The sequence below is a fragment of the Heterodontus francisci genome, chromosome 7, assembly GCF_036365525.1.
Source record: "Heterodontus francisci isolate sHetFra1 chromosome 7, sHetFra1.hap1, whole genome shotgun sequence".
NCBI classification, from domain to species: Eukaryota; Metazoa; Chordata; class Chondrichthyes; order Heterodontiformes; family Heterodontidae; genus Heterodontus; species Heterodontus francisci.
The window spans coordinates 109783887-109797732 of NC_090377.1; the positions used below are offsets into that span (position 1 = coordinate 109783887).

At 43.3% G+C, this 13846-nt stretch overlaps 1 protein-coding gene across 2 annotated transcripts in view; it reads left to right on the plus strand.

Annotated features, from left to right (window-relative positions):
- nme9 (NME/NM23 family member 9) overlaps nt 1-13846 on the plus strand; it is a 120935-nt gene that overhangs the window by 50777 nt on the left and 56312 nt on the right. For both annotated transcript variants that reach the window (XM_068035878.1, XM_068035877.1), the window contains exons 4-10: nt 3587-3690; nt 4115-4186; nt 8279-8395; nt 9952-10027; nt 10716-10798; nt 12868-12960; nt 13455-13609. In XM_068035878.1, coding sequence (XP_067891979.1) covers nt 3587-3690; nt 4115-4186; nt 8279-8395; nt 9952-10027; nt 10716-10798; nt 12868-12960; nt 13455-13609 — 700 coding nt within the window. The remainder of the gene's footprint in view (nt 1-3586; nt 3691-4114; nt 4187-8278; nt 8396-9951; nt 10028-10715; nt 10799-12867; nt 12961-13454; nt 13610-13846) is intronic.

Genomic DNA, 13846 nt, shown 5'->3' on the forward strand with positions numbered 1-13846 from the left:
AACTTAATTACTTCCTATAACTTGAGCTATCTTTCTTCAAAGTCTCCAAAGTAAAGCACTTTTGCCAGTTTAAGTTGACATTGGCAACAGGTACCCCTTATTTATTTTGTTCAAAGTTTCCCTTGCTGCAATGGGAATATAAGTCATGACATTATTGGGATCCGAAACAGGGTTCCTCCTCGTTCTAATAAATATTGATGAATTGCCACCAGTATTGGCGAGCACCAATATAGCCGGCCTTAGATCACAGTGAATGCCGCAGCACCAACGTTGCAAAGCAGATGCAGCTCCTGTCCCCACAATTCACCTTGAAAATTGTCGCGCATCCTCATTGTTAAACTACAAATTAGTTGAGTAAATTAGGGGCCAATGTGCCCAGAAATGAAGTTAAAGAGCAATTAGGAAATGTGATGATAGAAATAAAATGACCTTGTGGGACATCTGGGATCCCCTTCAAGGTCCTGGAATCCCAGTTTGGTAACGTATGCCCTGGGGTCACATGTGAAGAATGGCCATTGCGCAATGTTCTCATGGGGTTGATGGCACCTTTGGAACTGTTCCCAGCATGAGTTAATACCTTGAAGAGCAGAGAGGAACAAAGTCAGGGGGTAGTAGCTGAGTGGTCATGATACTCGACCAGCAGACCAGAGGTTGTGAGTTAAAATTCCACCATGGCAATTAAAATTGGATTCAGCAAATCTGGCAATTTGTGAGCTGGTATCAGAAATTGACTGTGAAAGCTATTGGATTGTTGTAAAAACCCAATTGGTTCATTGATGCCCTTCAGGGAACCTTCAAAAAGAACAACTTGCATTTGTATAGCATCTTTAATGTATTGAAATGCTTCCCAGCAGCATTATCAAACAAAGTTTGACACCAAACCACAAAAGAAGATTTTACGTTAGATGACCAAAAGCTTGGTCAGAGATGTTTTAAGGAGTATCTTAAAGGAGGAAAGAGAGGTAGAGAGGCAAAGTGGTTTAGGAAGGGAATTCCAGAGCTTAGGGCTTAGGAAGCTGAAGGTACGGCCACCAGTTGTGGAGCGATTAAAATCAAGAGTGTGCAGGATGCCAGAATTAGATAAGCGTATATATCTTGGAGGGTTTTGGGGCTGGAGGAGATTACAGAGATAGGGAGGGACAAGGTCATGGAGGGATTTGAAAGAAAGGATGGGAATTTTAAAATCGAGGCATTGCTTAACTGGGCGCCATTGTAGGTCAGTGAGCATGGGTAATGGGTGAATGGAAGTTGATGCGAGTTGAGATACGGGCAGCAGAGTTTTCGTTGAGGGTAGAACATGGGAGGCTGACAGGAAACGAAGAGTAGGGGTTAATGGATGTTTTTCGGACTGGAGGAATGTTTGTAGTGAAGTTTCCCAAGGATCAGTGATGGGACCCTTGTTTTTCCTGATACATATTAATGACCTAGACCTTGGTGTACAGGGCACAATTTCAAATGATACGAAACTTGGAAGCATTATGAACGGTGAGAAGGATAGTGTAGAACTTCAAAAGGACGTAGATGAGTTGGTGGAATGGGCGGACAGGTGGCAGATCAAGTTCAATGCAAAGAAATATGAAATGATTCAATTTGGTAGGAAGAACATGGAGAGACACTATAAAATAAAGAGTACAATTCTAAAAGGGTTGCAGGAGCAGAGGGACCTGGGCATATATGTGCATAAGTCATTGAAGGTGGCAGGACAGGTTGAGAGAACGGTTAATAAAGCATACAGTATCCTATGCTTTATTTATAGGGGCCTAGAGTGCAAGAGCAAGGAAGTTATGTTGAACTTGTATAAGACACTAGTTTGGCCTCAGCTGGAGTATTGTGTCCAGTTCTGGACGCCTCACTTTAGGAAAGACGTGAGGGTATTGGAGAGAGTACAGAAAAGATTCACGAGAATGGTTCCAGGGATGAGGAATTTCAGTTATGAAGATAGATTGGAGAAGTTAGGACTGTTTTCCTTGGAGAAGAGACAGCTGAGAGCTGATCTGATAGAGGTATTCAAAATCATGAGGGGTCTGGATAGAGTAGTTAGAGAGAAACTGTTCCCACTCATGAAAGGATCAAGAACGAGAGGGCACAGATTTTTTTAAGTATTTGGTAAGGGAAGCAAAAGTGACATGAGGAAAAGCTTTTTCACGCAACAAGTTAAGGTCTGAAATGCATTGTCTGAGAGTGTGGTGGAGGCAGGTTCAATTGAAGCATTCAAAAGGGAATTAGACAGTTATATGAAAAGCAAGAATGTACAGGGTTACGGGAAGTGGGCGGGGGGAGTGGAACTGAGTGAATTTCCCTTTCGGAGAGCCGGTGACGACACGATGGGCTGAATGGCCTCCTTCTGCACGGTAACAATTCTGTGATTCTAACTAGGAATGCATTGGATTGGTCAGGTTTAGAGCTAACAAAGACATGAATGAGGGTTTCAACAGCAGATGAGATGAAGCAGGGGAATGGTTTGATCTGCTGTATATATGACTGGTGTTTAACACTATATGCCTTCACAACAGCTGGGAATGAACAATAAATATTGCCTCGCCTTGCCCATGTCTCAATAATAAAAGAAAAATATTGCAAACACAAATAAAAAGAACTGTTGACCCCGACACCTGGTGGTATACATCTGCTGTCAATTGATAAATGCAAAGTGGCACAGATTAAGTTGGCAATATCACACACTCTGGACTAGATTTCAAGAGGCTGCTGCCAATTTCGGTGGTGAGCTCAGAAAATGCCGGTCCGCCCAAAGAGCCGCTGCAATCTCAAGCGCGGCAGCTCATTTAAACCGCCGGGGCGGCCTGCTCCCCGCAATCTCATGGAGGGGGTGGGTTGTCTGTTGCCGGCAGTGGTGTCAGCAGCCTGTGCGCAGGAGCTGGTGCCATTTTTAAAGGGCAGCCTGGCCTGCCTGCCGCCCAATTTAAACTTTTAATGTCCTCCCTCCCCAAAATTAAATAAATTAATTTCTAACGCCCCTTTCCCACACCTCCCCATAACAATTACATCAACTATTTGCCATTCCCCCAAAAACACTTATCTTTTACATCTGACCTTCCCCCCCCCCCACTCCCGCCAAACTGCACAAGTTTAAGTTTCAACCCCTCCCACCATCCCCTACACCCATGACGTATATTTGACCCCATTCCCTACCCCCACCCCGCACACTGACAAACGTACCTCCTCCCCCTCTCACCACCAGTTCGGCGCAACGTTTCCCCGGACGGGGATCTGAAGGCACGGGAGTGACGGCTGCCGCACTGAAGATCGTGGCGGGCCCTCAAGATCACAGGTTTAAACTGAATAATTTAAATCATTTGAATATTTAAATTGTTGTCACGTCGTCCTGTGGCGGGGGGCCGCCAGGGAGCCTCGCACCGCCTGGAGGATCAGGCCGTGCCCTCATGACTTTGAGGTCCACGGCGGGTCTCATCATGAGCCATCTTCAGGCCCCCCTTCGCCACGGAACCTGATGCCTGGAGGCGAACAAAATCCAGCCCTCTTACTTTCGTATAATCTATTTTTAATGCAATTTTTACCTGTTTAAAATAGCTAGCACTCATTTACAGCTAAGTTATTTCTTTGGCAGTGGTGGATGTGTATCAAGCTTGGTGTGGTCCGTGCAAGGCTGTCATCAGTTTATTTCGGAAGATTAAAAATGAACTGGGGGATGATTGCTTGCATTTTTCACTGGTAAGACATTCATTTCTTGTAAGGAGTTTTGGAATGGTGGTTGTCACCATTATGGTTGTGTCACTCAAATCATAAATTGAAACAGATCCCGTTCTCTATGAAGAAATCGTAGGCTAAGGCATTCCCTGAGATCGAGTTGCACAGGATCTGTGTACGAAGCTTCACTGCTGAGATTTTGGAACAATATTGAATGTTAATCTGCAGCAACTCTCGAATTCCTACCCTAACCATGGGGGGCTGGCTTAAGTGTTAGCAATTACTGTGGGCCTCTTCCAGCCAGGAAAATTGTTGAAGACTGATAGCCTAGCCAACTGTTCACTCGCTTCAGTGTCGAAGAGCATGGAGCATTCACATTAAAAAAAACTTTTATTTAGCAATCTAAATGCATTTAACATGTTGCTGTTTCTACTCAATTTGTTTCCAGGCTGAAACAGACAGCATTGATTCGCTGCAAAAATACAGAGGGAAATGTGAACCCACCTTCCTTTTCTACGGAGTAAGTTATTAATAAATGGATTTAAGACGCAAAAAATAAATCACATGCTTTCTGGTTTATATTCTGCTTCTGCTCCATCCCCCACCCCTTGTTCTCCCCGTTCCACTCTAACTCAGGGTGGCGCAGTGGTTAGCACCGCAGCCTCACAGCTCCAGCGATCCTGGTTCAGTTCTGGGTACTGCCTGTGTGGAGTTTGCAAGTTCTCCCTGTGACCGTGTGGGTTTTCGCCGGGTGCTCCGGTTTCCTCCCTCAGCCAAAGACTTGCAGGTTGATAGGTAAATTGGCCATTATAAATTGCCCCTAATGTTGGTAGGAGAATGGTGGGGATGTGGTAGGGAATATGGGGTTAATGTAGGATTAGTATAAATGGGTGGTTGTTGGTTGGCACAGATTCGGAGGGCTGAACGGCCTGTTTCAGTGCTGTATCTCTAAATAAATAAATGGATTCTATAAGTGCTGCCAGTCTTCTGCTATCTTGCCCAGATAGCCATTCTTCATGTGTGTCATGAGTATCATAGTCTCCAAGAGCTTGAAATCTCTGTCTGGACCCTGGTTAATGCTATTCTGTCAGATTCCTGTCGACTCTGAAAATAGGCACAGAGGAATTTCAACCCACTAATGCTAATGCAGAAGGACCAAGTTTTGTCTTTGTTTACAGGTGGTATAGGGCAATTGGATAAGGAAACTTAGAAAGTAAAACTTATTGACCCATTCCCTGTGATGCTCAGGCCACCATCATATTGATGCCACCCTTGAAAGCCCCAGCGACTTGCCGAAAACAGGTGTTAAGCTAACTCTCTGTCCTTAAAGGGACTACGACAGAGATGTTAAACTTATAAAATAATTATTTTATGCTGAGGAGGAGTATTAATGCTGCTCATGACCCCACAAAAATGAATTCTCTCACTGCCCAACTCTCTGCAGCCTTCCCCAGTTTTGCCCCCACCAACCCACCTCACTGCTCCCCCTTCCTCACCCTAAACCCCATCAACCTACCTGCAATGGCTGGACTCTGTGTTGGAGCTGCCAGATTTTCAGCCCTCTCCAACTGGTGACCTTCTTGAGATGTACAAGTAGTTCATTAACAGTTAGGAAATGAGGCTGCCCTTCAACATTGGTTGGTCCTTGGATAGGTGACCGGCTCACACTGCCCACCTCTCACCTGGTGTAATTGGACACATGTGGACTTTCCAGCAGAAGTCACTGGATAATGATTGGAAATGGGAGGCCATGTGAATTTTCCTCCTTATCCAAGGGGTATCTTGACCAATGGAAACGTTCAACACCATCACCCTGAGTGAAAACAGCATTTGTATTCCATTATTAATTCCCTCCAAGTCATTTTTACCTTCAGTGAGAAATTAAACCATGGCACTCAGAGTTAATAAAATGTAAAAAACAGAGATAATATTAATAAATGTCAATATTATTCACTCGAATGCTCAGTTCTCCAACAACTCGGCCCTTTTTAACTTAACCTGCCACTTTTCAATGGGTTTTCCAAATACCTTTGGAGAGATGGAAGGTGCCTTAAATAACAGCGTGAAATATTAAGTTTCCCCTTTGGGAGTCAAGGAGAGATTCTTGAAGAACCTGTTGCTTCAACCTTGCATTAGATCTGGGATTCTGTTCAAATCTCCATGTCCAATCTCATGAGGTCAATAATGGATTCAGTGGAGCTGAAAGTCTACCCTGAGACAGAACAGAGGAACATCAAGAACAGGAAGAGGCCATTCAGCCCCTCTAGCCATTTCATAAAATCATGGCTGATCTGCACATTGTTGTGATCCCCGAGGACCACCAACAAACCAAAAGAATCGAATCCACCAACCGACTCCCAACTTTGGAAACCAGAAACCAAACGGACAAGATTTCACTTTTATAAATTTTACTTTAACACTCAAACCAAAATCAACATAAATTAAACATGAACTGAAATTAAATAACGATCAATGTATATATCTTAAAGAGTACACGTTAATTAGCAAATGCATCAAGAAATGTCCTTACAGTCTGCTGATCAGTCTCACAGCACAACAAAACCAGGATCTTCCTCAGGTAGCTTTTCAAGTCCAGTCCTCCAGGATGCGGATATGGATATAATGGTGTCCTGTCGATAGCGAGTGATGCAATCTTCCCTTTAACGGTTCAGTCTTATCGTCTCTCAAACCACTTCGACATTGCCCACTACCATCCTGTTGGCGTGGCTCCGCTGATAACTTTTCAGTCGCCGAAGACCTCCCAGAATCTGGAACCACCCCCCCCCCCCGCCCCCACCCCAGCCTCAAACCAGGGACTGTCTCAAAGCACAAACACAAGCTGTACAGAACTCAGTTCACACATGAAGAGCTGGCTTTTATTTTCCCACCGTCCAAACGGCGGCCCGCATTTGCAGGCCATGCGCCACCATGCCGCCGTGATCTTGATCACTCAAATATGCAGGGCGGCTGCCCCCCACACCCCCCCTAATCCCATGGTGGGGGCGGCCTTGGCGATGCCATGAAAGGCATCAGCTGTTTCTGCGCAGGTGCGGGTGCCATTTTTAAAGGGCTGCCAACCCTGTTCAGAGAATGCAGAGTTGCCACCCCCAGCCCCACTACACTAAAACTAAATGTTTGGCCCTTCTCCCCCCCACCTACCCAAATACACTGAAATTGCAGAGTTTACCCCTCTCCCCCCTGCCGCCCCCACCAACTGCACAAAGTGCAGAAGTCACCCCTTCCCCTACTTACACTAAAAATGCAGAGTTGGTCCTGTTACCGCACCCCCCCCCCCACCACTACACTAAAAATGCTCTGATTCCCCCCTTTCCCACCTCAGTGCCGCCAGCTTTCCCTGGACGGAAAAGTGAAGATGCGTGAGTGCTGCGGAAGATCCAGATCCGACGGTAAGATCGTGGGGAACTGGAGTTAAATGCATGCAAACACCTCATTTAAATATTTAAAGTTGGGTCCCGTTGCCGAGTGGCACAGGGACCGCCATGGATCTTCGCTGCCACCAGGAAGATCAGGCCCGGCAATCCTGGCATCGTGGCAGCGGGTGGAGGGCCAGAAGACCGCAGTGGCAGCGGCCCACCACAGAGCCCGATGTCAGGAGTTCAACAAAATCCATCTCGCAGACTCCATAATAATATCAACTCAACCTTGAGAAATGCGACTGAGCAAGAATTGGTCACAATGGGCACGTCTTGGGCACCTACCAGAGGAAAAGCAAAGTTAGCCCAATTGCCAGTGCTGCTGCCAGCTCCATTAGTTATTAAATTAGAACAAATCAGGCTGCTTTAGAAGGAGATCAATATTACTGATGGAGCAGCAATTTTTATTCGAGTTCCAGGTCAGGACCTGGCTCTGGTTCCCAAGGCCCACTTATGCCACTAGGTAGGTCTGTATACCAGTTTCATTCTGACATCCATGGTACATGGCGGTAAGGAAGCTGAGACGAAGGACAATTCCAACATGGAAATTTTCTCCCCCTTGGCTTTGGCCTGTCTGACTCCAGGGACTGTGTTTGGAGCAGGTGGCAATGACCACTGACCAATGCAAATAGGGGGATCTGGGAGTCAAACAGAAGGAAGGGCTGATACCATGATTAAGTTCCATCTCTAATTTCAATCTGCTTTATAAAAAGCAATATAATGACAATATCAACGCATGACATATAATGGCAGAACATTAATATTTCTGAAATAAAAACAGAAAGTGCTGGAAATACTCAGCAGCTCTGGCAGCATCTGTGGAAAGAGAGAGTTAACATAATTGATGAAAGGTCAGAGAGCTGAAACGTTAGCTCTGTTTCTCGCCACAGATGCTGCCAGAGCTGCTGAGTATTTCCAGCATTTTCGGTTTTTATTTCAGATATCCAGCATCTGCAGTATTTTGCTTTTGTGTTAATATTTCACCACGCTTTACCTCCATGATACAATTGACAGACTGTCCAATTTGGTTACTCTGACCTCTTGCGTGAACTCTTGAAATGTCAACTGTCCACGAAATGTTTGGACATTTGATTCACAGGGAAGATTGTTCTGAAGCTTACTCCTTTTTAAAAAATAACTTGCTCTTAATTTGAGCGTCACTCTGTCTGTGTTTGCAGGGAGGGCAGCTGGTTGCTGTTGTGAGGGGAGCAAATGCCCCACTCCTGCAGAAGAGCATCCGGGAACAGCTAAGCGCCGAAAAGAAAGTGCTGGAAGAGGGAGCCGAACGCAAAGTGGTGAGATCATTACTGACAAAGACCATAAAAGTATTGTTCAATGTACAATTCAGGAAAGTATATTTAATAAATGGGATGCCTCATTCCTTATCAGCATTTGTTTTACTACTGTATCTAGTCCTTGGTGCCTTTTCCCAACTGCCTTAACTGGCTTGACACCTGTACTAAAGTTACATTAGATTCCTGTTTAGAGCTCATTTTCTCTGATTGCGTGTGTTAGGACGCGTAGTGAATTGGAGCAACAACATGAGGCGTCACACAATTGTGGGGCGCAGATTCCACTCATCACTTTGCTATGGCTTTCAAGTCCTTCATGTCACTGTGGGAGGCTGCCAGGCACAGACTCAAAGTCACTGTAAAGAGAGGGAGGCATTGAAAGGTCAGAGGGAGTCAGCCCTGGATTTCTCTTAAGACAGTTCCTGGCAATATGTGGAAATGGAGGCTGTGAGCAGGTTATTTGTCTTATCAGCTGAAGCTGATGAATGGCTCAGGGAGACAGAAAGGAGACAAAAAAAGGGATTTAAAAATAGTTGATAGCCTACGCATTAAAAAGTGGTCAACTTTTGAAAGATTTATCTAGCACTAAACGGGGTTGGGGGCTGGGTGGTCCCAAAAATCCATAGGGTGTATCCAGGCTCTGTGTGGACTGCAGCAAAGTTTACAGAGTTTCCTTGTCCTGTTGCAAAAGGTGAGGTGGGGGGGAGGGGGGGGGGAGGTCACTGGATAGTTATCAACAGCTGCAATACTGGTTGGTTTGCTTCTTCCTACATCAGTGGTACCTGGGCCAAAGTGGCTCCCCTACAACCTCTCCATCTGAGATCACCAAACTCACCACAGACTCAGAACTCAACCTGGGACCTGCTGCTTTGAATGGCTCATGTAAACACTGAGTAACTAAAACTGGTTAAAATATTCTCACTGACAACTGCCAGCTATTTACATTTGTCTTTGTGTCTTCTACCTTTAAGCTGATTTATATCCTACACTATTAAATTGGCATGTTTTGCATCCATTTTACACCCGTATAAGGGACACAATACATACAAAATTCTACCCTTACATGTTTACAGACTTATGGAGTGTATCAATTATGGAATAGGCAGAGAACTGCTGGTAAAGGAAGTAAAATGCTAAGAATATTTTTAAAAGTAGGACGGTAAAACTGGCCATCGTTCCCATCCAGTTCTCTCTGTTAAATAAGTTGTGGTTCAAAGCCCAATCTGACCATTTTCTTCATTTTGTTTCTCATTCTCAATCTGTATCATTCAACTTCCTGCTTGATCAGAATCTAACCTAATTCCCTTCTGAATACTTGGCCCATGCCAATGTATATTGCACTCTGCATGGCAGCCTGATTCATTATTGTGAAATAGTTCTTCCTTAAATTCAGCTCCTGTTTTCTTTTACTTCCTCTTGTGCCCACTAACTGGCACAGAATCCACTTCTATAACAATACTGATTGATGTGAGATGAATGTTGCCATCCAGTAATGAAAGTTTCTCAGCCTTTTAATAAGGCAACCAACCCCAAAACCGTGGTTTCTTTTTGGTTTTCAGATCAAAGATGAAGGCTTGGCAGAAGACGAAGAGGAGGAGGTGACGGTGTTGGAAGACAGTGACGAGGAGGACCTGGGTAAGCAATAAAATTTCAAGCAAAAACACAGCAAGAAGGTGACCCATGTTTTCCGAAGCAATACTCTTACATTGATAGAGTGGAGTGAACATGGATCAGCTCAGTTAGTGTCTGGAAATTTACAATGATAAGGAAAGGTCAAGAGCCTCAAAAACAACCTTTTTATTAAAGCAGGGATAAAGCTTGCTCTTTTAATTCTTCATGTTGCACATCAACAGCAGTGGGTGAATGGGTGACTTGATCTCAACCATTGTCAATCTGAAAGCAGTAGCTCAAGATGTTTCGGAGCAACCCAGAGATGACTGTTGCTCTCTGTTTTTAGAAAATATAGAGAAAAAAATAGTCTCTTTTTTTTAAAAAAAAAGGTGGTCGATCATTTAGGACAGTAATAAGGAGAATTTTTTTCATGTAGAGGTTTGTGAATCTTTGGAATTCTCTAACCCCAGAGGTCTGTAGATGTTCAGTCAATGAGTATATTCAAGGCTGAGAGCGATAGATTTCTGGACTCTAATAGAATCTAGGGATACAGGGATAGGGCAGGAAAGTGGAATTGAGGTCAAAGATCAGCCATAATCCTATTGAATGGTGGAGCAGGCTTGACGGGCTGAATGGCCTGGTCCTACTCCCATTTCTTATGGTCTTATTAGTTGCATTTGTGAATAACCATATCTGTTTTACTTTAATGCAGTTACTGCCAACAAGTCTTACACAATAGCAATCATCAAACCAGATGCTGTAGCTCATGGGAAAGCAGATGAAATAATAATGAAGGTGAGAATCATAACTTCAAATTGTTCATGATGAAAGGAAGCTTTGTTTCAGTCTTTTGATATTCAGTATTTATGGGATGGCATTTCAGCTTTGAATTTTAATTTCAGTTTGATCATGGATCCGAACATATGTAAATATAAAACTGTTAGCTTAAAGTAAATCTTGATTATTAATGGAAATGTTTTCAATTTTGGCACATGAAAATAAAGTACTCCAATTTTTCCTTTGATGTCTTGTGATCTTGACAAGCTCTCCACATTCTTGTTCTTACCAGTTAAATTCCACAGGTTGTCTCTGACTGTGCTCTGTAGATTGTAGCTCAAAATTAAATGAAATGGGAAGGAGAAGGCTTTTCAGTGGATCAGTCAGTAAATACTGGAGTAAGTTGAGTTGAGTTAGCTGGTGCCTCTATGTCCATGACTGAAGGATTGGGAATAAAAGTGATCAATCAGGGTTCTTATATGTTACCAAGTGACCCCTTATTGCTACATGTACATGTGTGACTGTTGGGTGAACATGACATGACTGCTGTTATTGACACTCATTGTCTAGACTTAGACACGAAGACTAACCACATGAGTAAGATGCTACAGTCAGAACCATATCCAAAAATGAGTGTAGGACCCAACAGGTAGGAATTGGGCACCAAGGACATATAGTTCTAGGCACAAGTGAGTTGACCTGTTCTACCTATTGTGACTCTGTTCTTCTTGCTTGCAAGCAAGAAATACCAATTACCAAACATTCTCATAGATTGATAATAGTACAGAAGGAGGCTGTTTGGCCCATTGACTCCATGCCAGCTCTGTGTAGAATAATCCAGTCAGTCCCATTCCCCCCACTCTATCCCCGTAGCCCTGCAAGTTTATTTCCCTAAAATGCCCATCCAATTTCCTTTGAAATCATCGATCATCTCCACTTCCAGCATTCTCGTGGGCAGCTAGTTCCAGGTCATTACCACTCGCTGTGTAAAAAAGTTCTTCTTCACATCCACCCTATATCTCTTGCCCAAAATCTTAAATCTGTGTCCTGTAGTCTTTGTATCATTAGCTAATGGGAACATCATTTCTTTGTCTACCTTGTCTAAATTTGTCATAATCTTGTACACCTCCATCAGACCTCCCCTCTACTTCCTTTGCTCCAAGCGGACAACCTCAGCTTCTCCAACTTAACCTTGCAGCTAAAATCCCTCATCCCTGGAACCATTCTGGTAAATCTCCTCTGTGCCCTCTCAAGGACACTCACATCCTTCCTAAAACACTGAACCCTCAGGTCCCTCTGTCCCTTCACACTCTTTAGAACTGTGCCATGAAGTCTATATTGCTTCTCCCTATACCTTCTGCTAAAACACATCTTTTACACTTCTCTGTATTAAATTATTCTGCCACTTGTCTCTCCATTCTGCTCGCAGTTGATTAGTACCACCCTCACTTTTTGCCGCACCTCCAAGTTTGGTAACATTGGCAAATTTTTAACTTTTACGCTGTATTCCAATATCTAAGTCCTTTATATATATCAAAAAAAGCAGAGTTCCTAGCACAGACCCTTGGAGAACATCACTGTCTACTATCCTCCATGCTGAAAAACAACCATTTACCACAACTCGCTGTTTTTTGTCCTTAAGCCAATTCTTTTTCCAAGCTGACACTGACCCTTCTATTCCATAAGCCGCAATTTTGTTAACCAGCCATTTATGTGGTACTTTTATCAAAAGCTTTCTTAAAATTCATATAAATAAAATTGACCACATTCTTCTCATCAACCTTCTCTGTTAGTTCATTAAAAAATTCAATTAGATTAGTCTGCATTAGAACTCCTCACAACTTATATACCAACCAATTTAAGAATAATACAGATGCAATGGAAAAGAACTGATATTAAATGGATAATTTTCACAAGAACACATTTATATTAGGCTTGCATGTTTTATACACTGGACATTTTTGTTCACACTATTAATGTTGGCAATACCAGATCACATGATGCACCAAGATCTATGGAGAGTTGTAAATGAAAAAAAGAATTTGAAAATACAAAGTTCCTGTTAAAGTTTCTTGGTGTTTCCTCAGGTTCAGGAAGCAGGCTTCGAAATTTTATCTCACGAGGAACGGATGTTAACAGAGGAAGAGGCACATGATTTCTACCGACACAAAGCAGGAGAGGTGAGTGAGAAAGTTTACGAGAGGGAGGTGTAAAGAGCTCAAAATGTCTCAGCGTTGTTACAACATTCCGCTTTATATACACAACTGATTTTCTGCTAAATTCAGAGAAATGGATGTAAATGTAACCCCTAGTCCTAAGGCTGTACTGTGGTGGATGCAATGGATCTCCTTCCTACAGTACCATGCCACTAGGGACAGGTACTAAATAGGGGGCAACCCCTTCCCTGCATTAAAGTAGAAAAAGTGGATAGTGCACCACTCTTGTGCACCCTCCTTGTACAGAATATTAGTGACAGAGGTGAGAATTAACAGCATTGGCAGAGGCCTACAAGTGAGCCTGTCATATCTGTCATCTCAGCTGGCAAGTAGCCTTTGGAAACTTGAAGGAGGAAGAAAATAGAAAATACCAAACCGTGAAACATTATGCAATAAAAATATTGTAATTCTAATAATGTGTATTGATTTTCCACCACTGTTTGTTCTCGACTTTATAGTCTCATTTTGAGGAGCTAATTCGCTTCATGTCCAGTGGGCCTTGTCGTGTTCTGATCCTGTCCAGACCTGAGGGAACAGATGATGTCATTCCACTGTGGAGAGAGTTTATTGGTCCAACTGATGTAGAAATTGCAAAACAGGAGAAACCTGAAAGGTAATGAAGCACAAGAGCATGTCCCAAACATTGTTGGACCGACTGCTGGAGTTTGAGTGGTGTAGCACACAGCAACTTGAATAAATCTATCCAGACATTCCAGCACTGTATATATATATATATATATATATATATATATATATCCCTATCAGTTCCATTATGAAGCTTTTGATAGTGGATCGGGACCAGATCACTCACAGCTTCTCATTCATTATTAACTGTACAGTGCAGAGAGAT